Below are 22,098 nucleotides of genomic sequence, written 5' to 3' on the forward strand. Positions count from 1 at the left end.
CAGCCTGTGTTGTCCTGTTATTATACAGGTGGAGTGACCTGTGGTGTCCTGTTATTATACAGGGTGAGCAGCCTGTGTTGTCCTATTATTATACAAGGGGAGTAACCTGTAGTGTCCTGTTATAGCAGCAGCTGCAGAGTAATAACAGTAATGAGAGGTCAGGGAATAACACATAATAGGTATAACATGTATGTACTGTATATACCATATGATACATAACAGGAGCTGGGGAAGGATATCAGGCTGCACTCCCTGAGCTGTAACTAGTAAGGTATAATTAGCGCCAGTATCCATCCAGAGGTCGGTATTACACCCACATTAGCAATAAGACAAGTCAGCAGCCTCCTAAGGGCGACCGTGATGCCCTAATTATAAGCAACCATCAGGGGAAATTGTGGTTGTGCTGTCAGGTGTTATTATATAATAGGAGCGAGGTAAGAGTATATAATAATAACACATTACATTTATTATAGATAATAACACATAAAACAAACCAATCCACTTAAACGTATCATTTCAATCTCTCAGGTTTATAATTTCAATATTTATGCTACAAGGAAATATAGTTCAGCACCAATTAAAGGGCCGTATTCAATTAGTGGCGAAAACTGACTTTTTTCGACATCAGCAAAATCGTCTGATTTTCTGCAAAAGAAACGGAGAAAGTGGTCGATTTCCCCCAAATAACAGGCGGAAATGGCAAACAGGCGAAAGTGGAGAAAAAAACTGGAGAACAGTTTTCTCCGTCCGAGATCAGGAGAAAAAAAATGCAAAATCCCTAGTTTTGGCTAAAAATGTGGGGATTTGTTTCAGAACCCTTTGGACACCCCCCTCAATGATAAATTACCCCAAAATTTTTTTGTAAGTTGCGTACGTTGGTGAAAAACGACTTTGCTAAAATTCGGGTGAAAAAAAATAAATATTGAAAATGATAGAGCTATTTTTTTTTTCCAGGAAATTACTGTCCCATGTAAATTGGGGGAACTTTAAAATGGGTGCAAGTATATTTTCTTAAAATTGCAATTTTGAAAACCTTTAAAAAAAAGCCTGCTGCGACTGCATGTGATGTTTAAAACACTAGAAGCATTAATACCGCCCCCCCAAAAAACCAGACCCAATACGGTAAAACCATTTTCAATGATTTTTGTTTTCACCCAAGATTTGCGCGGTTGTTTTTCACCAAAGTACGCAACTTTCACATTATTGGAGGGTAATTTATCATTAGAGGGGTGTGCAAAGGATTCTGAAAGAAGTACCCACATTTCTTCTTCAGGTTCCATAGGGTCCACAGGAACTACCTTGGGGTATGTAGTTGGGGTGATCCACTGCACCAAACAGCTACAGCTTTAATGCTCCCAGCATGCACTGGTCCTCCTCCCTATATACCCCGCCTTCAGCCACAAGCATTCAGTTTTTTTGTTTGGTGAGCGGCAAGACCAGTCGCACCTGTTATACAGCGGCAATGCCTAGGCAGTCCCAAACTTTTTACTTTTATGACTTACCTTAGTTTTTGAGCTTCTGAGTTAAGCTGAACAAGGCGCTGATAATGACGTATGTACTGCGACTCCTACCTCCGCCGACGGCAAACACCAGTACCGCTATATGACTGAGATTCTCGGCGGGCCTCAGCGTGGCTTAGCTAGTGACTTTTGCTGAGGTCCGCACTGCGGTCAGGTCACGGAGATGACAGATGAGCGATTCCTCACGGGGAATCGTGCGTGGCAGTCCTGGCCTCTGATAGAGACGCATTGGAGGCGGCTGCGGGTTAAGGCCTCGTGTAACGTGTCCTCACTAAGGCGGCCAGGACCATATCGTCTGTCACCGGGGACAGGTGGTAAGACGCATTAGAAGCGCACTAGTCAACGTCTTGCTACTGTGAGGTCGGCATACCCGGCTGTCAAATTCGTAGCCTAGTGGAGATTGGTGCTCCCCCGGTGTGTGTACACTGTGTATGTATGCATTGTATGTGACTGTATGCTAGCTGCTGTATGTACACTGTGTATGTATGCATTGTATGTGACTGTATGCTAGCTGCTGTATGTACACTGTGTATGTATGCAGTGTATATGACTGTAATGCTAGCTGCTGTGTGTACACTGTGTATGTATGCATTGTATGTGACTGTAATACTAGCTGCTGTATGTACACTGTGTATGTATGCATTGTATGTGACTGTAATGCTAGCTGCTGTATGTACACTGTGTATGTATGCATTGTATGTGACTGTATGCTAGCTGCTGTATGTACACTGTGTATGTATGCATTGTATGTGACTGTATGCTAGCTGCTGTGTGTACACTGTGTATGTATGCATTGTATGTGACTAATGCTAGCTGCTGTATGTACACTGTGTATGTATGCATTGTATGTGACTGTAATGCTAGCTGCTGTGTGTATACTGTGTATGTATGCATTGTATGTGACTGTAATGCTAGCTGCTGTGTGTATACTGTGTATGTATGCAGTGTATGTGACTGTATGCTAGCTGCTGTGTGTACACTGTGTATGTATGCATTGTATGTGACTGTAATGCTAGCTGCTGTGTGTATACTGTGTATGTATGCATTGTATGTGACTGTAATGCTAGCTGCTGTGTACACTGTGTATGTATGCATTGTATGTGACTGTAATACTAGCTGCTGTATGTACACTGTGTATGTATGCATTGTATGTGACTGTAATGCTAGCTGCTGTATGTGTACTGTGTATGTATGCATTGTATGTGACTGTATGCTAGCTGCTGTGTGTACACTGTGTATGTATGCATTGTATGTGACTGTAATGCTAGCTGCTGTATTTATACTGTGTATGTATGCATTGTATGTGACTGTAATGCTAGCTGCTGTGTACACTGTGTATGTGTGCATTGTATGTGACTGTAATGCTAGCTGCTGTGTACACTGTGTATGTGTGCATTGTATGTGACTGTAATGCTAGCTGCTGTATGTATACTGTGTATGTATGCACTGTATGTGACTGTATGCTAGCTGCTGTGTGTATACTGTGTATGTATGCATTGTATGTGACTGTAATGCTAGCTGCTGTATGTACACTGTGTATGTATGCATTGTATGTGACTGTAATGCTAGCTGCTGTGTACACTGTGTATGTGTGCATTGTATGTGACTGTAATGCTAGCTGCTGTGTACACTGTGTATGTGTGCATTGTATGTGACTGTAATGCTAGCTGCTGTGTACACTGTGTATGTGTGCATTGTATGTGACTGTAATGCTAGCTGCTGTATGTATACTGTGTATGTATGCACTGTATGTGACTGTATGCTAGCTGCTGTGTGTATACTGTGTATGTATGCATTGTATGTGACTGTAATGCTAGCTGCTGTGTGTACACTGTGTATGTATGCATTGTATGTGACTGTAATGCTAGCTGCTGTGTGTACACTGTGTATGTATGCATTGTATGTGACTGTAATGCTAGCTGCTGTGTGTATACTGTGTATGTATGCATTGTATGTGACTGTAATGCTAGCTGCTGTGTACACTGTGTATGTGTGCATTGTATGTGACTGTAATGCTAGCTGCTGTATGTATACTGTGTATGTATGCATTGTATGTGACTGTATGCTAGCTGCTGTGTGTACACTGTGTATGTATGCATTGTATGTGACTGTATGCTAGCTGCTGTGTGTACACTGTGTATGTATGCATTGTATGTGACTGTATGCTAGCTGCTGTATGTACACTGTGTATGTATGCATTGTATGTGACTGTAATGCTAGCTGCTGTATGTGTACTGTGTATGTATGCATTGTATGTGACTGTATGCTAGCTGCTGTGTGTACACTGTGTATGTATGCATTGTATGTGACTGTAATGCTAGCTGCTGTATGTACACTGTGTATGTATGCATTGTATGTGACTGTAATGCTAGTTGCTGTATTTATACTGTGTATGTATGCATTGTATGTGACTGTAATGCTAGCTGCTGTGTACACTGTGTATGTATGCATTGTATGTGACTGTAATGCTAGCTGCTGTGTACACTGTGTATGTGTGCATTGTATGTGACTGTAATGCTAGCTGCTGTGTACACTGTGTATGTGTGCATTGTATGTGACTGTAATGCTAGCTGCTGTATGTATACTGTGTATGTATGCACTGTATGTGACTGTATGCTAGCTGCTATGTGTATACTGTGTATGTATGCATTGTATGTGACTGTAATGCTAGCTGCTGTGTGTACACTGTGTATGTATGCATTGTATGTGACTGTAATGCTAGCTGCTGTATGTACACTGTGTATATATGCATTGTATGTGACTGTAATGCTAGCTGCTGTATTTATACTGTGTATGTGTGCATTGTATGTGACTGTAATGCTAGCTGCTGTGTACACTGTGTATGTATGCATTGTATGTGACTGTAATGCTAGCTGCTGTGTGTACACTGTGTATGTATGCATTGTATGTGACTGTAATGCTAGCTGCTGTATGTACACTGTGTATGTATGCATTGTATGTGACTGTAATGCTAGCTGCTGTATTTATACTGTGTATGTGTGCATTGTATGTGACTGTAATGCTAGCTGCTGTGTACACTGTGTATGTGTGCATTGTATGTGACTGTAATGCTAGCTGCTGTATGTATACTGTGTATGTATGCACTGTATGTGACTGTATGCTAGCTGCTGTGTGTATACTGTGTATGTATGCATTGTATGTGACTGTATGCTAGCTGCTGTGTGTACACTGTGTATGTATGCATTGTATGTGACTGTAATGCTAGCTGCTGTGTGTACACTGTGCATGTATGCATTGTATGTGACTGTAATGCTCGCTGCTGTTTGTATACTGTGTATGTATACATTGTATGTGACTGTAATGCTAGCTGCTGTGTACACTGTGTATGTGTGCATTGTATGTGACTGTAATGCTAGCTGCTGTATGTATACTGTGTATGTATGCATTGTATGTGACTGTATGCTAGCTCATGTGTGTACACTGTGTATGTATGCATTGTATGTGACTGTAATGCTAGCTGCTGTATGTACACTGTGTATGTATGCATTGTATGTGACTGTAATGCTAGCTGCTGTATTTATACTGTGTATGTATGCATTGTTTGTGACTGTAATGCTAGCTGCTGTGTGTATACTGTGTATGTATGCACTGTATGTGACTGTATGCTAGCTGCTGTGTGTATACTGTGTATGTATGCATTGTATGTGACTGTAATGCTAGCTGCTGTGTACACTGTGTATGTATGCATTGTATGTGACTGTAATGCTAGCTGCTGTATGTATACTGTGTATGTATGCACTGTATGTGACTGTATGCTAGCTGCTGTGTGTATACTGTGTATGTATGCATTGTATGTGACTGTAATGCTAGCTGCTGTGTGTACACTGTGTATGTATGCATTGTATGTGACTGTAATGCTAGCTGCTGTGTGTACACTGTGTATGTATGCATTGTATGTGACTGTAATGCTAGCTGCTGTGTGTACACTGTGTATGTATGCATTGTATGTGACTGTAATGCTAGCTGCTGTGTGTACACTGTGTGTGTATGCAGTGTATATGACTGTAATGCTAGCTGCTGTGTGTACACTGTGTATGTATGCATTGTATGTGACTGTAATGCTAGCTGCTGTGTGTACACTGTGTATGTATGCAGTGTATATGACTGTAATGCTAGCTGCTGTGTGTACACTGTGTATGTATGCATTGTATGTGACTAATGCTAGCTGCTGTATTTATACTGCCTCTTATTTTCCAAACTGTCAGTTATATCTATCACTGTGTTTCTCCTCATCCCTTCGTAGGGGTGTGCAGGGTTTTTCATTGATAAAGGTCACATTGCATTTATACTGTGCACCTTATACCTATTACACATTGGTCATGTCTAAAGGTAAGGATGGGAAGGATGAGCTGCCAGTGCTGAGATCCTGTAAGTCCTGTTTGGCAGGCCTGTCTGAGCAGGATGTTATGCAGGATGGATTGTGTAGTATCTGTAGTAAACATCCACCTATTATATCCGGTACACCTGTACCAGCACTAGAGCCGCCCTGGGTGGCCGCTTGGTCTCAGGTTTTGTCGCACTTGGTGGACAAAGCCGCAATAGCACAGGCACCTGCTGCAGTGCCTCACAATATGGGGTGTTCACAGCATGTGCATCCTCATATGTATATGCCCCCCACGAATTCCTGTTGGGTTAATTCTGCTGCTCACTCTAGTCAGAGTATGCCGCCATCTATAAGCCCTCAGCAGGCACATAGACCAATGGCGGAAAAGCAGGGGCATAAGAGAGGTTCTCATCACTCGGCCTCCTCATCAGACTCTGATACTCATAGTTCTGGGTCTGTCTCGGTGGAAGAAGACCATCAGTCCCTTGTGGATGTCCCCTCTCTGGTGAGAGCGGTTAGATCTGTCCTCAGTATAGAGGAAGAGGAGGCTTCACTGACATCTAAGACTCTGATCTTTAGATGTCAGAAGGTGACTATTTCCCTCAGTCTGGGCAGGTCACGAATCTCATGTCTGAAGCATGGAGTACTCCTAGTATTTCCATGCTACAAGGAATATAACCTGGAAGATACTATGGACCTTATTCAGAGGCGGCTGTACGGTCTACAACCGCACGGCCGCCTCGATGTTTTGCCAGTGCGCATGCGCACGAAGGGAGCCGGCTCCCTCGTGTGCATGCGTGAGACCCGCTACGACCAACAGCGCCGGTCGTAGTGGGTCTTGATCCAAAGGGGGTGAGCTGTCGATGTTGATTGACAGCTCGCCCCGTTTGGAAGGCGGGCCGGGGGGGTGGCAGCCCAAATGGAGGCGTTCCCATGGGAATGCCTACCGTTTGGGGGAGGCCCCACTGACATCACTAGTGATGTCAGTGGAGAGCTTCCGGCTCTGACAGAGCCAGAAGCTCTCCGGGGCTTACGACAAGTGAGACCCTACCCTAGGGTCTCGTCGTAAGCCCCGATGGTCGCGATGGTCTCTGACCATCGCAACCATCACCTGAGCGGTCGTTAGAGCTGTGGGTGTTAACCCACAGCCTAACGACCGCAACAGAGGCGGCCGATCAGGATGCAAGTGGCCGCCCAGTTTCTGAGCGACCGCTTGCATCCTCCGACCGCCTCTGAATGAGGCCCTATGTCTGATGCAGTGATCGCAGTGAGTGACAAAATATGTGGGTCCCAGGGACCCTCCACTTTACATAAATGGAGTCCTACCTGACCATTTCTGGGTCCCATCTTAATGTATGCTCTCTCAGACCTCCCATATGCCTCTCAGACCTCCCCTAACCCCTTACTAATGATGCCACACAGCCATGCCCGGCCTTTACACTTTATGCCACACATTATGCCGCACATTAATGCCCCTTACACATTATGCCACACAGAAGTGCCTGGTCTTTGCACATTATGCCGCACATTAATGCCCCTTACACATTATGCCACACAGCAGTGCCTGGTCTTTACACATTATGCCGCACATTAATGCCCCTTACACATTATGCCACACAGCAGTGCCCAGTCTTTACACATTATGCTGCACATTAATGCCCCTTACATATTGTGCCACACAGCAGTGCCCAGTCTTTACATATTTTGCAACACAGCCATGCCCGGTTTTTAAACATTATGCCGCACATTAATGCCTCGTCTTTACACATTATGCCATGCAGTAATAGCCCTTACAAATGATGCCACACAGCCATGCCCGGCCTTTACACGTTATGCTGCACATTAATGCCCTTTAGTCCCTCTATGCATTGCCCCCAGTAGTAGTCCCCCTATGCATTGCCCCCAGTAGTAGTTCCCCTATGCATTGCCCCCAGTAGTAGTCCCCCCCCATGCATTGCCCCCAGTAGTTGACCCCCTATGCTTTGCCTTAGTAGTAATCCCCCCTATGCTTTATCCCTAGTAGTAATCCCCCTATGCTTTATCCCTAGTAGTCCCCCTACACATTACCCCTAGTAGTAATCCCCCTACGCATTGCCCCCAGTAATCCCCCCTATACATTACCCCTAGTAGCCCCCCTATGCATTGCCCCAGTAGTAATCCCCCTATGCATTGCCCCCAGTAGTTTACTCTCTATGCAGTGCCCCCAGTAGTTTACCCCCTATGCATTGCCCCCAGTAGTTTACCCCCTATGCATTGACCCCAGTATTGGACCACCTATTTGCCCTTTAGTGACCTGGGCCTAATGCCCAGGTCACTCACACCTTCAATTGGGCCTAATGTCCCTTATGTAGCCCGGGCCTTGTGTCCACCTATTGCCTGAATTTATCCCACAGGCCTAGTGCCTGACAACCCTGGTGGTCTAGGGAGGGGTTAAATAATGGTGGTCCAAGACCGCCTACCCATATGGTGGAAGAGGCTGCGGGGGGGGAGCTTTGCTAGCTCTTTTTTCCACCCCCGCAATCCCCAGCTTCATTCTTCTGCCACTGGCCCATCCTGGCCAGCGGTGCAGCCTCTTCCTTCCTCCTTGATTACACCACCTACTGGCCTCTTGCGCGGCCGCTGGAACTGTTACCGCGCCACTCTTCTCTTGTCTTCGGGAGGTCTTCACTCCTCCCCTCCACCAACAGACTGAAGTTTCGTGCTCAGCGGCATCCAATTCAAGATGCCGCGAGTGGGTGGGACTATGACGCGGCGAGCCTCCTATTGGCTGCTGGACCGCGAGCCGTGTTTGGCTCGCGGCCAGTGCCAAACAACCGCTGCCGCTTCTTGGCTTCCGGGCAGCGAGCTCCATCTAGCTTGCGCCGGGAACCAAGCTTCTCCCGCCGCTACTTTACCGCCGACACTGGTGGAAGGGCCCAGCCAGCTGTCAGGGATTGGCCACAGCACAGCGCGTCCCCGGGGACCCAGCAACTTTAAAAAAGTGAGTCCCCAGTGCCCAATATTGGGTAATATACGTGCTATAGCACGTATTTGCGAACACTGTGATGCAACCAGAGAGTAGCAGTCTCTTCTCAGTCAGATGCGAGAAGCAGCTGTGTATATGGGGGAAGCGGTCATTGACACAGGTATCCTGGCCTCTAGGGTTTCGGCAAACTCGGTTGCAGCCTGAAGATCCCTTTGGCTAAAAACCTGGAGGCGGAAGCAGGGTCCAAGAAGGCTCTGGAGTCTTTGCCTTTTGCAGGGAAGCTACTGTTTGGATCAGAGCTGGATGACCGAATTACTTCTCTGGCAACACCGAAGTCTGCTAAATTGCCTTCTACGACTACCCCTAAATTTAGGCAGTCATCATCTCGGTCCTTTCGCCCACAGTGTAGGGCAAAGAAACAGTCTAGACAGAGGCATTCCCACAGATAAACGCAAGCCATGAAATCTTGGTCAACCAAACATCCTGCTTCCAAGCCAGATGGTAAGCCCTCGGTTTGATGGGGCGGGCCTCCTCCTGGGGGAAGTCTCAGGGTTGGAGGTCGACTTCTACAGTTCGCCCAAGCCTGGCATCTGACAACTACGGATGCCTGGGTGCGAGATCTGGTCTCTCATGGCTATGCCATCACGTTCCTGAGGCATCCTCCTCAGAGGTTTGTTGGTACAACCCTTCCTTCAGACCCGGTCAGTGCTTTGGCCTACCAGGAGTCTATTGGGGCCCTCCTGAAGTTAGGAGTCATAGTCCTTGTTCCTATGACACCACATAGAAGGGGTTATTATTCAAATTAACTTTTGATTAAAAAACCCAATGGGTCGCATCGCCTTATCCTGAATCTGAAGTCTCTCAACAGATTCATCAAGGTGCCCAAATTTCATATGGAAACCTTATGGTCAATTATGTTGGTGATGGAGTCGGGAGATTTCATGGTCTCCCTGGACATCCAGGATGCATATCTGCATATTCCGATTGTACGATCCCACCAAGCTTTTCTCAGATTGGCAGTATATCAGCAAAATTACCAATTTCAGGCTCTACCCTTTGGTCTAGCCACAGCCCCTCAGGTATTTACCAAGATAATGGCAGTCATGAATGCTCATCTCAGACGACAAGGAGTTTGGATACTGCCATATCTGGACGACCTCTTGATTTTAGCACAATCTCAGGAGATGTTACAATGTCATCTGCGGATGACCATTGTCTGCTTAGAAGAGCACGGCTGGGTAATCAATTGGAAAAAGTGTTCTCTTTCTCCAACCCAGCAGATGGTGCACTTGGGGGCGCTGCTGGACTCCCCAGGACAGAGAATTTTTCTACCAGAAGACAAAATTGTGGCTCTACAATCTCATGTGCGCAGTCTACTCTGCAAGCAAACAGTGTCAATTCACTTGGCAATGCAGGGCCCAGGTCCCTACAGCATTGGATTCTGGCACATTGGTATGGTCAGTATCATCGGATCAAGTCTCAAATGATTTGCATCTCACCTGAGGTTTGGCTCTCCCTCGCTTGGTGGAAGGAGACGAGTCATTTAAATAAGGGTCATCCGTTATGGATCCCGGATTGGGTACTCGTCACCATGCAAGTCTGTGAGGATGGGGAGCGGTGACAAGTCATCACACCTTTCAGGGAAGGTGGAGGGTCCAGGAAAGTCACCTGCCGATAAATATCTTGGAGCTTCATGCAGTGCACAAGAGCGCTCATGCTTGCGCCGGACCTCCAAGGCAGGCATGTCCAGATTCAGTCCGACAATTCGACAACAGTGGCCTACATCAACCATCAGGTAGGCACACGAAGTCCGACAGCCATGAAGGAAGTGGCGTAAATTCTATTGTGGGCAGATGAGCTGGTTCAGACCCACTCGCTAGGATGCGTTCATTCATAGCTGGCCGATTGTTGCTTTCTGCGCATGTGTATGCATCGCAGTGCGAAAGATCGGGAAGCGTTCACGCGATGCGCATAGACAGCAGAGTGAGTGACAGGAGAATTCCGTTTATGGATGGTAACATGGGCAGGCCACTAGAAACGGGGGAGTGGAGGTGCGAACGCAGGCATGCCTGAGCATCTCAACGCCGCTCCAGAGCCGTGCATAATTAACAGGCAGCGTCATTGTTCACGTCACCTGGTTGAATTTCACACTGAAGTGATCACAGTGCTTGTGGCAGGGTATTGTCAACCTCAAGCGCTGCGATTGCTTCCAATGGTGCTTGATGTACCATTGTTTTCATGCACTTCCAGGAGATGACATGCGCAAGTGGGTGTCTTATGAATGGCTGGTGGCATCTGCACACACAAAGTGATCGCACGTCAAGACATAGTGGGCATGCTAATGCCTCGCCGTGTGATCGCCTGTGTTGCTGGGCATGCGCTGGATTTGCATACGCTAGGTGCGAGCTAACACAACTAGTGAGTGGGTCTGAATGAGCTACAGAATGCCATCTTCCAGCAATCTGGGCAATATTTATACTCAACTGGGAAGCGGACTTCCTAAGTCGCCAGGACTTACACGCCGGAGAATGGGCTCTTTATCCGGACGTCTTTCAACTCCTGGTGGGGATTACAGGACATAGATCTCATGGTATCATGTCACAACCACAAGGTCCCCATTTATAGGTCCAGAACAAGGGACCCCTTAGCCGCCTTCATGGATGCTCTGGCGGTGAGGTAGCACTTCAGGTTTGCATACCTGTTTCCTCCATTCTCCCTTCTCCCAAGAGTCGTCTGAAAATTCAAGCAGGAAGGTGGCAGGGTAATACTAATAGCCCTTGCCTGGCCCAGGAGGCATTGGTTCTCCGATCTGACATGTCTGTCCATAGACAGTCCACTTCCACTGCCTCTACGGCTGGATCTGCTAATGCAGGATCCCTGCCTATATCAGGATTTACCTCGGCTGGCTTTGACAGCATGGCTCTTGAGTCTTCCGTCTTAAAGGCCATGGGTTTTTCTACTGTGATTCAGATGATGCTGAGGGCAAGGAAGCCTGCTTCCGCCCGCATCTATCACAGAAGTTGGCATTCATTTTTTCTTTGGTGTTCGTACAGAAAATATGACCCTAAGGTTTTCAAGGTATCAAGAGTACATGTTTTTCTTCAGGCTGGATTAGACTTAGGTCTTCGCTTGGCTACCTTGAGAGTCCAAGTTTCTCCTTTGACAGTTTGGTTCCAGCTCAGAATTGCCCCTATGCCGGATGTTAGAACATTCTTGCAGGGGGTTCTTCGGCTGCAACCTCCGTTTCTCCCTCCCGTGGCACCGTGGGTTTTATCTTTGGTTCTCAGGGCACTGCAATCTTCTCCCTTTGAATCCTTGGATAAGATGGACTTGCGATGGCTGACAGCGAAGACACTTTTTCTCGCTATTTCGTCAGCTCACAGAGTTTCTGACTTGGCATATCTGTCATGTTGCTCTCCAGATTTGATTTTTTTTCATCAAAATAGAGCTGTCCTCCGTACTAAGGCAGGGGTTACATTTCCGGAGATGGTTTCCCGTTTTCTTATAAATGAGAAAATTGGAGTCCCGAGCTTTTAGTCTTCAGACCTGTCTATAGGTGAAGCTTCCCTGGATGTGGTTTGTGCCCTTCATATTTACGTGGATCGTACCAGCGCCATCAGGAAGTCAGATTCGCTCTTTGTGTTATATGGATTTCACAAAAGAGGCTGGCCATCAAACAGACTTTGGCTTGCTGACTGTGTATGGCTATTTCTCAGGTCTATACACAGCCTGATCTCCCTATCCCGAACAATGTGACAGCACATTCTACTCCGTCTGTGGGACCATCGTGGGTGGTTAGACATGGCACCTTGGCTGAACAGCTGTGCAAGGCAGCCACTTGATCTTCTATCAATACTTTTATCAAATTCTATGCATTTGATACTTTTGCCTCCCAGGAAGCTTCCTTTGGATGGCGGTTTCTCTTTTCTGCGCAGGAGCATCCCCACCCTTAAGGGAACTGCTTTAGGATGTCTCCAAGGTAGTACTTGTGGACCCTATGGACCTCAAGAAAAAAATAAGAGTTATGATATAACATACCTCTGTTAACTCTTTTTGTTCAAGTTCCATACGGTCCATTTGGCAGTCAGTTCGCACCCCTCAGCTGCGACTAGTGCGAATAGGCATTTTTAATTAGGTTGGCTAATTCTCTGGAGCGCGCTTCGCGGTGATGTGTGCAAGTTTAAAGAAATAAACTCGCTACTTGCAATTCGCACCTAATTGTATCGAGCCCTAAAACCATATTATATGACAATAATTTGTCAATCAGTAGAAGGTATTGCCAATCCAGAAAAACAGAATTAATTTAAAACATAACCTTTATTGTATTATCTTAAAATAGCAGCGAAATAGAAATAATAATAAACAAAATGTGCATTAATGTGAAAATTGAAAATAAATATAAAATAAAAAATAAAATCAGGTGTGATGACTACTCAAATGGACCGTGTCTCATTTATTGTCTCTCAAAAAATATATATATATGTATTTAAATAACAGATCACGTTCACTATGTATCAATTTCCACAGGTGCTTGACTAATAATCTCCTCATGCAATGAGATAAATATCTCTGTGAATTACATTCATCCGGAGATATACGGGAGACACGCGGCACACGCTGTTAGCGTGTCCTTGCTATTTTAATCTTGATATGTTGTGATAATAGACTATCTCTTTTCCCGCATAGAGGTGTCATACGCTATGGTCTGAATTAAACTATGTACTCAGATGGATGTCCCGAATCATCCTACTATGTAAATGAGACTGCAGCGGTATTACTATAAACACTAAATCACGGGGCACCATAGGAGCTGAATGGGTGGCATTGTACATGATACACTGTGACATCAGACCTGTCAATCACTGGGACTGATCTCTTTTTGGCAATCTATGCGGCTGCTGAATAAGAATGAAGGTGCTACAATGTATGGTTAATGGTTATTATCTGAATAAAACCCAGTTGCAACTATTATATATTAATTTGCTAACAAGATATATTGGTAACAACTAGATAGGTGACACTAGTACCCGTTGGTGTGTACTAATATCTGTTATATATATATATATATATAATTTAACTGATAGATAATAAATCAATTGCATGATAATAAACTTCTTTAATTGCGGTAACAGTGACACAGATAAACATACTTTATTGGATAATAAATATCCCACACTACCTAGAGGTCTATTTAATGGTAAAAAACAAATGTATAGGTGGGTTGAATTTTTCTGAAATACCATTAGTCCCAGCAGACCACGTCTTGTCTGATAATAAGATAATAAATCGCCTACTTTGGGCCCAATTGAGTTTCATTAGTAATATGTGACTTCAAGAACCTTACTATATCTCCGGATGAATGTAATTCACAGAGATATTTATCTCATTGCATGAGGAGATTATTAGTCAAGCACCTTTGGAAATTGATACATAGTGACTGGGATCTGTTATTTAGAGAGACAATAAATGAGACACGGTCCATTTGAGTAGTCATCACAACTGATTTTCTTTTCTTTTTTTATTTAATATTTATTTTACATTTTCACATTAATGCACATTTTATTTATTATTAGTTATATTTCGCTGCTATCTATTTTAGAATAATACAATAAAGTTTATTTTTTAAATTAATTCTGTTTTGTGGATTGGCAATACCTTCTACTGATTGAAAAATTATTGTCATATAATATGGTTTTAGTCCATGAGTGCCCCATATAGGAATATTTTTCCTCTAACTTCTCTTGTTACAGTTCCCAGATCCTCAGAGTGTCACTGATTATCCCTCAGGACATGTCTCACCCCACCCTACGCTGCACACACACGGCCGGCAGGCTGGTCACACATGTAACATACATCTGAGGTGCGGTCATTTGTCATTTCATCATTTGTGCAGAGTGACTGATGGGATTCTGTATTGTGTAACCCTTTGTGTGTCCCCTGACACCTCTGTACAGCTGTTACACCCCCTGTTGTGTTCTCTGTATTCCTACGTTACTTCCCCTCTCCCCATATCTGCACCCCTTCTGCTCTCCTGTGTACTCTCCACTCACACCCCTGTTATCTGTATGACCTCAGTATAGTCACAGATTCTCTCCATTTCTGGAATAAATGTAAAACAAAAATAAAAAAAAACCAAATCCCTAATTCATGTGTTTGTAACAGATTCATGTGGAGCAAATTGCACCAAATCTGTGTCTGTGAGGAATAAGACCCCCGGCCAGGAGAGGAACATTGGTGTAACCTTATGCAGTACAGCGTTGTGTGACGGCCTCTGAGGAGCCTTATGGGGCTGGGTCACAGGAACCTCTGACAGACACTGACCAGGGCTCTATGGCTGGGGGGAAAGGGGAGACTTACTGGTCACTCAGTGTTACATGTCTTACTGTGTTAAATGTGTTCTCTGTGATGTCTATTATATTTATTCTATTTATTCCTAGATAGTCCTGCTGTGAGGAACCAGAGTCTTTATTACACATCACACATTCTGTATTCTCACTGATTAACTGAGGATGAACAAGGACAGGAGTCACAGGACTGAGAGGATCTTACATCTCAACCTGGAGATCATCTACTTGCTGACTGGAGAGGTGAGAGGGCCTGGGAGTGTCACAGTGACATCACTTATATCTATAGTAATAATACAGGGACATGACTGGGGAGGTGAAAGGATCTGGGGGTGTCACAGTGATATCACTTCTATCTATAGTAATAATACAGGGACAAGACTGGGGAGGTGAGGGGATCTGGGAGTGTTACAGTGATGTCACTTATATCTATAGTAATAATACAGGGACATGACTGGAGAGGTGAGAAGCTCTGGGGGTGTCACAGTGACATCACTTATATCTATAGTAATAATACAGGGACATGACTGGGGAGGTGAGGGGATCTGGGAGTGTCACAGTGACATCACTTATATCTATAGTAATAATACAGGGACATGACTGGAGAGGTGAGGGGATCTGGGAGTGTCACAGTGACATCACTTATATCTATAGTAATAATACAGGGACATATCTTATATCAGTAATACAGGGACATGTCTGAGGAGGGGAGAGGATCTGGTAGTGTCACAGTGACATCACCTATATCTATAATAATAATACAGGGACATGACTGGGGAGGTGAGGGGATCTGGGAGTGTCACAGTGACATCACTTATATCTATAATAATAATACAGGGACATGACTGAGGAAGTGAGAGGATCTGGGAGTGTCACAGTGACATCACATATATCTATAGTATTAATACAGGGACATAACTGAGGAGGTGAGGGGATCTGTGACTGTCAAAGTGATGTAACTTATTTCTATAGTAATAACCAAGCAGCAGGGAGCCGGTCTCGGATTGTATTGTCAGTCCCATAGTCCTCACTAGAGTTGGTATTTAGTACAGTATTCGCAATATGTTGTTGTCACTGACATGCAGATGTCGGAGCTGCAGGAGATACTATATACTATATTTTTCTGTATATAGAAGATTGTTTCAAGACAAGTGTTTGTAAAATAGAGTTTTCTTTTATATTATGTAAAATGAACACCTGAATAAACAGCCTAATAAAGTGGAGTTTAAGTGACCTTTTCATTGATGTTTTTCCAATACACAGACTTATACAGTAGTGAAGAAGACATCCAGTGACTGTGAGACACCCAGCAGCCATCCCCCTGTGTCAGGAGGACTGAGCAGGACCCAGAGCCCCATCATGGTGCCTCCACCTCACTCACTGATACATGAGAGAGAGAATGACCAGAAGATCCTGGAACTCACCAATAAGATCATTCAGCTACTGACTGGAGAGGTGACTGCTGGGAATAGGACATTATACAGTAACATCAGGGGATGTGTCTGGGTGATGACTGGAGAGGTGACTGCTGGGAATGGGACATTATACAGTAACACCAGGGGATGTGTCTGGGTGATGACTGTATCATTGTGTGTGTCGGGTTCCTATAAGGTGTCAGGATGTCACTGTCTATGTCTCCATGCAGGAGGGGGAGTATATAGATGAACACAGGGGTCTGTACAAAGACGTGATGATGCAGAATCACCAGCCCCTCATATCACTGGGTAAGAGGAGACTGTCATGTATTGTACAAGGGAGAGCAGGTATGGGGGGCCTCCTATATGTACATATCCCATGATAATCACATGTATACAATGTACTCACTCACTGTGTGTCTCCTACAGATAGACCCAGTAACAGAAATACCCCAGTGAGATGACCACATCCTCTTTATGCACAGGATTGTACAGAGGAGAATCACAGGATCCCACAGGAGCATCAGGTAGGTGGGATTTAGGGTCTCATCAACATACCAAAGTGGCTGTCACTATATGATGTGTAGAGATGCTGTGTGTGTCTTTTACACTGATATTATACTGTTTATTCTCAGTTATTGAAACCAAACATTATTGAAAAAAAAACAATTTCTATTTAGGGTGCAGCTCAGACTAATAAGATAGAAGATATAGAGGGAGAAGAAGAGACATATGTGACCGATATGAAGGCAGAAGATATAGAGGGAGAAGAAGAGACGTATGTGACCGATATGAAGGCAGAAGATATAGAGGGAGAAGAAGAGACGTATGTGACCGATATGAAGGCAGAAGATATAGAGGGAGAAGAAGAGACGTATGTGACCGATATGAAGGCAGAAGATATAGGGGGAGAAGAAGAGACGTATGTGACCGATATGAAGGCAGAAGATATAGAGGGAGAAGAAGAGACGTATGTGACCGATATGAAGGCAGAAGATATAGAGGGAGAAGAAGAGACGTATGTGACCGATATGAAGGCAGAAGATATAGAGGGAGAAAAAGAGACTTATGTTTGGGGTGATCAGAAGTGTAAGGAGGAGGAAATTCCTACAGATATCAGCACAGGTGAGTAATAAACACTTATTATAGAAAAGAGTCACATATTCTTTTTTCTCAGTCACTACAACAATATCTTATCCTACACCCTTCACTGTCAGTACAAACTAATGAGGGAAATGTATCTGCCCAGTTGGGGAGTGGGGAGCCATCAGCCCCTATTATACTACTCTTCCCCTCACATCATGTCACTGTGTGTCACTAGCCCAGAGATCTGACCAGTCTCTTCCCCACACTTTCTGGTGTATCTCACATACTGAGATGGAGATCACAGCAGGATGCAGCTAGTATGACCTGTGTGTGATATAATGTATAGACCATGCCTGCACTATGTTAGCCATACTGAGATAGAGATCCGGAGAGTGTGAGGACACAGCAGGGTGCAGCTAGTATGACCTGTGTGTGAGATAATGTATAGACCATGCCTGCACTCTGTTACATATACTGAGATGGAGATACAGAGAGTGGGAGGACACAGCAGGGTGCAGCTAGTATGTCCTGTGTGTGAGATAACGTATAGACCATGCCTGCACTCTGTTACATATACTGAGATGGAGATACAGAGAGTGGGAGGACACAGCAGGGTGCAGCTAGTATGTCCTGTGTGTGAGATAACGTATAGACCATGCCTGCACTCTGTTACACAAACTGAGATAGAGATCCGGAGAGAGAGAGGACACAGCAGGATGCAGCTAGTATGACCTGGGTGTGAGATAATGTATAAAGCACTCTGCACTCTGTTAGTAGTGACTGTTTTTGCTCTGTGTAACAACCATTACAGTGTAGTATATAGGTATTTCAGTGCAGGAAAGCCCAGGCTTAAGCCCAGATGTTGCATCCATCAGACATAGCAGGTCGTAAGAGAGAGAATCTGGGGAAAATATATCAAGCCCTAGAGAGAGATACAGAGGAGAAATTGCCCACAGCAGTCAATCAACTTATAACTATCATTATCAAGTACAGTCAGTAAAATGACAGAAGCCGATTCATTGCTAAGGGCAACTTCTCCACAAACCTTTAAGGTTTGGTACTTCTCCCCCTTTGTATTTTTTAGTGATTACTCTCTGGCCAGTGTTACTGCTACAACCTATACTTCCTCAAGTAAAATCTCACCAAATCCATGATGGTTATTGGCCGCCATTCAATATAGCGCGATATTTCTGAGGATGCAAGGAGAAATCTGGTGAAAGTTCCGGCCGCAAGGCTGTTTGCCAGCTTAGAGCGGCACTAACAGCCTCGCAGCCAGCACTTTAGTTGGAGAATGCTAGCTCTCACGACTAAATTCCCAGGTTAAGTCTTGAGAACTGGCATTCTCTGACTTAACAATGCGCTGAATTGAATTGCTCCTGGAGCTTCCACAATCACGGTCACTGACTGTTTGGAGATGGGGTACAGCCGGGAATGTCTTATTATAGTTACACAGTATGGAGATGTTGGGGTACAGCCGGGCATGTCTTAATTATAGTTACACAGTATGGAGATGTTTGGGTACAGCCGGGCATGTCTTAATTATAGTTACACAGTATGGAGATGTTTGGGTACAGCCGGGCACGTCTTAATTATAGTTACACAGTATGGAGATGTTTGGGTACAGCCGGGGACGTCTTATTATAGTTACACAGTATGGTATAGTTCTGCAGGGGTGCTAATTCCCATATAATTACTCTGTTCCCAGCAGATGGACACAGCAGCAGGAATAACTCGGGGAGATGTCTCATATTATCTCCAGATTGTGACCTTGATGATAACTTCTCACAGGACTCTCCAGGAGAAACTCCCATTATCCCCAGTATACATCCAGCATCTCACAGTGCAGATATATCATCTGATCCCTCTATGCATGAGGAATGTTCCCCTGAAAAGCCCAGGAGTGTTACACACAGCTCAGATCAAACAGGTGATAAACCATTGTCATGTTCTGTGTGTGGGAAAAGTTTAACCAAGCAGATCAGTCTTTCTATACATCAGAAGAGAGTTCACGCAGCTGAGAGACCTTTTCTGTGTTCTGAGTGTGGGAAATGTTTTACACTGAAAAAAGCTCTTACTAGACATACAAAGATTCACACAGGTGAGAGACCGTATTCATGTTCTGAGTGTGGGAAATGTTATCTACAGCAAGGAGCACTCTATGTACATCAGAAAAGTCACACAGGTGAGAGGCCATATCCGTGTTCTGAATGTTGGAAATGTTTTACTCTGAAAAGTGATCTTACTAGACACGCAAAGATTCACACAGGTGAGAGGCCATATTCATGTTCTGAGTGTGGGAAATGTTTTACACGGAAATCAGCTCTTGTTAAACATCAGAGAACTCACACAGGTGAGAAACCATTTCCATGCTCTGAGTGTGGGAAATGTTTTACACATAAAATAAATCTTGTTACACATCAGAGAATTCACACAGGTGAGAAACCATTTTCATGTTATGAATGTGGGAAATGTTTTACACACAAATCAGCTCTTGTTACACATCAGAGAATTCACACAGGTGAGAAACCATTTTCATGTTATGAATGTGGGAAATGTTTTACACAGAAATCAGATCTAGTTACACATCAGAGAACTCACACAGGTGAGAGGCCATTTTCATGTCCTGAGTGTGGGAAATGTTTTACATGTCATTCAAAACTTGCTTCTCATAAGAGAACTCACACAGATGAGAGGCCATTTTCATGCTCTGAGTGTGGAAAATGTTTTACAGAGAAATTTGCCCTTGTTACACATCAGAGACGTCACACAGATGAGAGGCCATTTTCATGCTCTGAGTGTGGAAAATGTTTTACAAGGAAATTTGCTCTTGTTACACATCAGAGACGTCACACAGGTGAGAGGCCATTTTCATGTTCCCATTGTGGAAAATGTTTAACATGGAAATCAGATCTAGTTACACATCAGAAAATTCACACAGGTGAGAAACCATTTTCATGTTCTGAATGTGGGAAATGTTTTACACACAAATCAGCTCTTGTTACACATCAGAAAACTCACACAGGTGAGAAACCATTTCCATGCTCTGAATGTGGGAAATATTTTACAAGGAAATCACATCTTGTTACACATCAGAGAAGTCACACAGGTGAGAAACCATTTTCATGCTCTGAGTGTGGGAAATGCTTTACACTTCATTCAGTACTTGCTTCTCATAAGAGAACTCACATGGATGAGAAACCATTTCCATGCTCTGACTGTGGGAAATGTTTTACAAATAAATCAAATCTTGTTACACATCAGAGAAGTCACACAGGTGAGAAACCATTTCCATGTCCTGAGTGTGGGAAATGTTTTACACAGAAATCTCTTTTTAGTCATCAGAAACGTCACACAGGACAAAAACAATGTGTATGAGCGGCTAGAGATATATAGAAATTGCAGCCGTATTTGCAGTACTGTAATATCATTGGGAATTATCAGAACAAGCATAAATACAATGTTAGCCTAGATTGCTGTCCCTGCTTTATGAAGGATAAATGACATTTGCATTATCACACTATAGGCCTGATTCAGCAGTGGAAGCAAATGCAGCTACAGTCTCTTGCAGATCACAGGTGCTAATATATGCTAATACTGAGGCACAGCCGCCATAACCACGCCCACTGCTGCCTTCTCATTATCCTTCAATGTCGCCCTCATGTGTAATCATCGGTACCATTGCCGCACATCAGTCACACAGCATTTACATCAGGTCTGACCAGCCACAAACACTGCTGCTCTCCTGACACGCAGAGGTCTCATGCTGCAGCTGCCATCACTATGGGTAATTTATACATGCCCATGAGATGGCGATCACATGGACAGACATGCCCATGACATGGCGATCGCACGGACACACACACCTGCAGTTTTCTGTCCACCCCCCTGTTACCTCCCCCAAACGCTGTCACCCTGCCACTCACTATATGATGTATTCCTCTGTGTATCCGTAATCACAATGTGATCACTGCGCAAACAATCAATCTGTATAGATTTCGGCAATGCATCCACTGCTGAATCAGCTTTTATATACTAATATAATACAATATAATATATCCACATGGACGTCACCAACATAGGGCTCCAACAGGTTCCTCATTCTCTCAGATCAGAGTTTCCCAAACTCCGCTATTACAGGACAGGTTTTACCACATTTTCTTCTTCAGGGTCCATAGGGGGTCCACAGGGTTGACCTTGGGGTATAGGTTGGGAACCAAATCCAGGCAGCATGCAATTAAAGCTTTCAGTTCCCAGGATGCACTGGGTCCACTCCCTATAATCCCTCCCCCAAGCCAGAGGCACCTCAGTTTGAGTAGGTGCCCGGCTGGAGTCGGGTCACAGTTATCCCAGGGGGGGTGGGCTGATTAGCAGCCCCTAAGCTACTTTTAATTAGAAGTGTCCAAAAATAAATAAAATATTTTAA

At 44.4% G+C, this 22,098-nt stretch overlaps 1 protein-coding gene and 1 pseudogene across 2 annotated transcripts in view; one reads left to right on the top strand and one right to left on the bottom strand.

Moving 5' to 3' along the window:
- Nucleotides 1–22,098, bottom strand: part of LOC148453576 (uncharacterized) — a 62,496-nt pseudogene that overhangs the window by 12,566 nt on the left and 27,832 nt on the right. The window lies entirely within an intron of this gene.
- LOC148453577 (uncharacterized) overlaps nucleotides 15,331–22,098 on the top strand; it is a 63,957-nt gene continuing 57,189 nt past the window's right edge. Inside the window, 6 exon segments of the mRNA XM_088461962.1 lie at nucleotides 15,331–15,417; nucleotides 16,438–16,629; nucleotides 16,820–16,898; nucleotides 17,019–17,116; nucleotides 17,270–17,714; nucleotides 19,384–21,042. Coding sequence (XP_088318088.1) covers nucleotides 15,340–15,417; nucleotides 16,438–16,629; nucleotides 16,820–16,898; nucleotides 17,019–17,116; nucleotides 17,270–17,714; nucleotides 19,384–21,042 — 2,551 coding nt within the window. The 5' untranslated portion in view covers nucleotides 15,331–15,339.

The sequence above is a fragment of the Taudactylus pleione genome, unplaced genomic scaffold, assembly GCF_031769625.1.
Source record: "Taudactylus pleione unplaced genomic scaffold, aTauple2 ptg001127l, whole genome shotgun sequence".
NCBI classification, from domain to species: domain Eukaryota; kingdom Metazoa; phylum Chordata; class Amphibia; order Anura; family Myobatrachidae; genus Taudactylus; species Taudactylus pleione.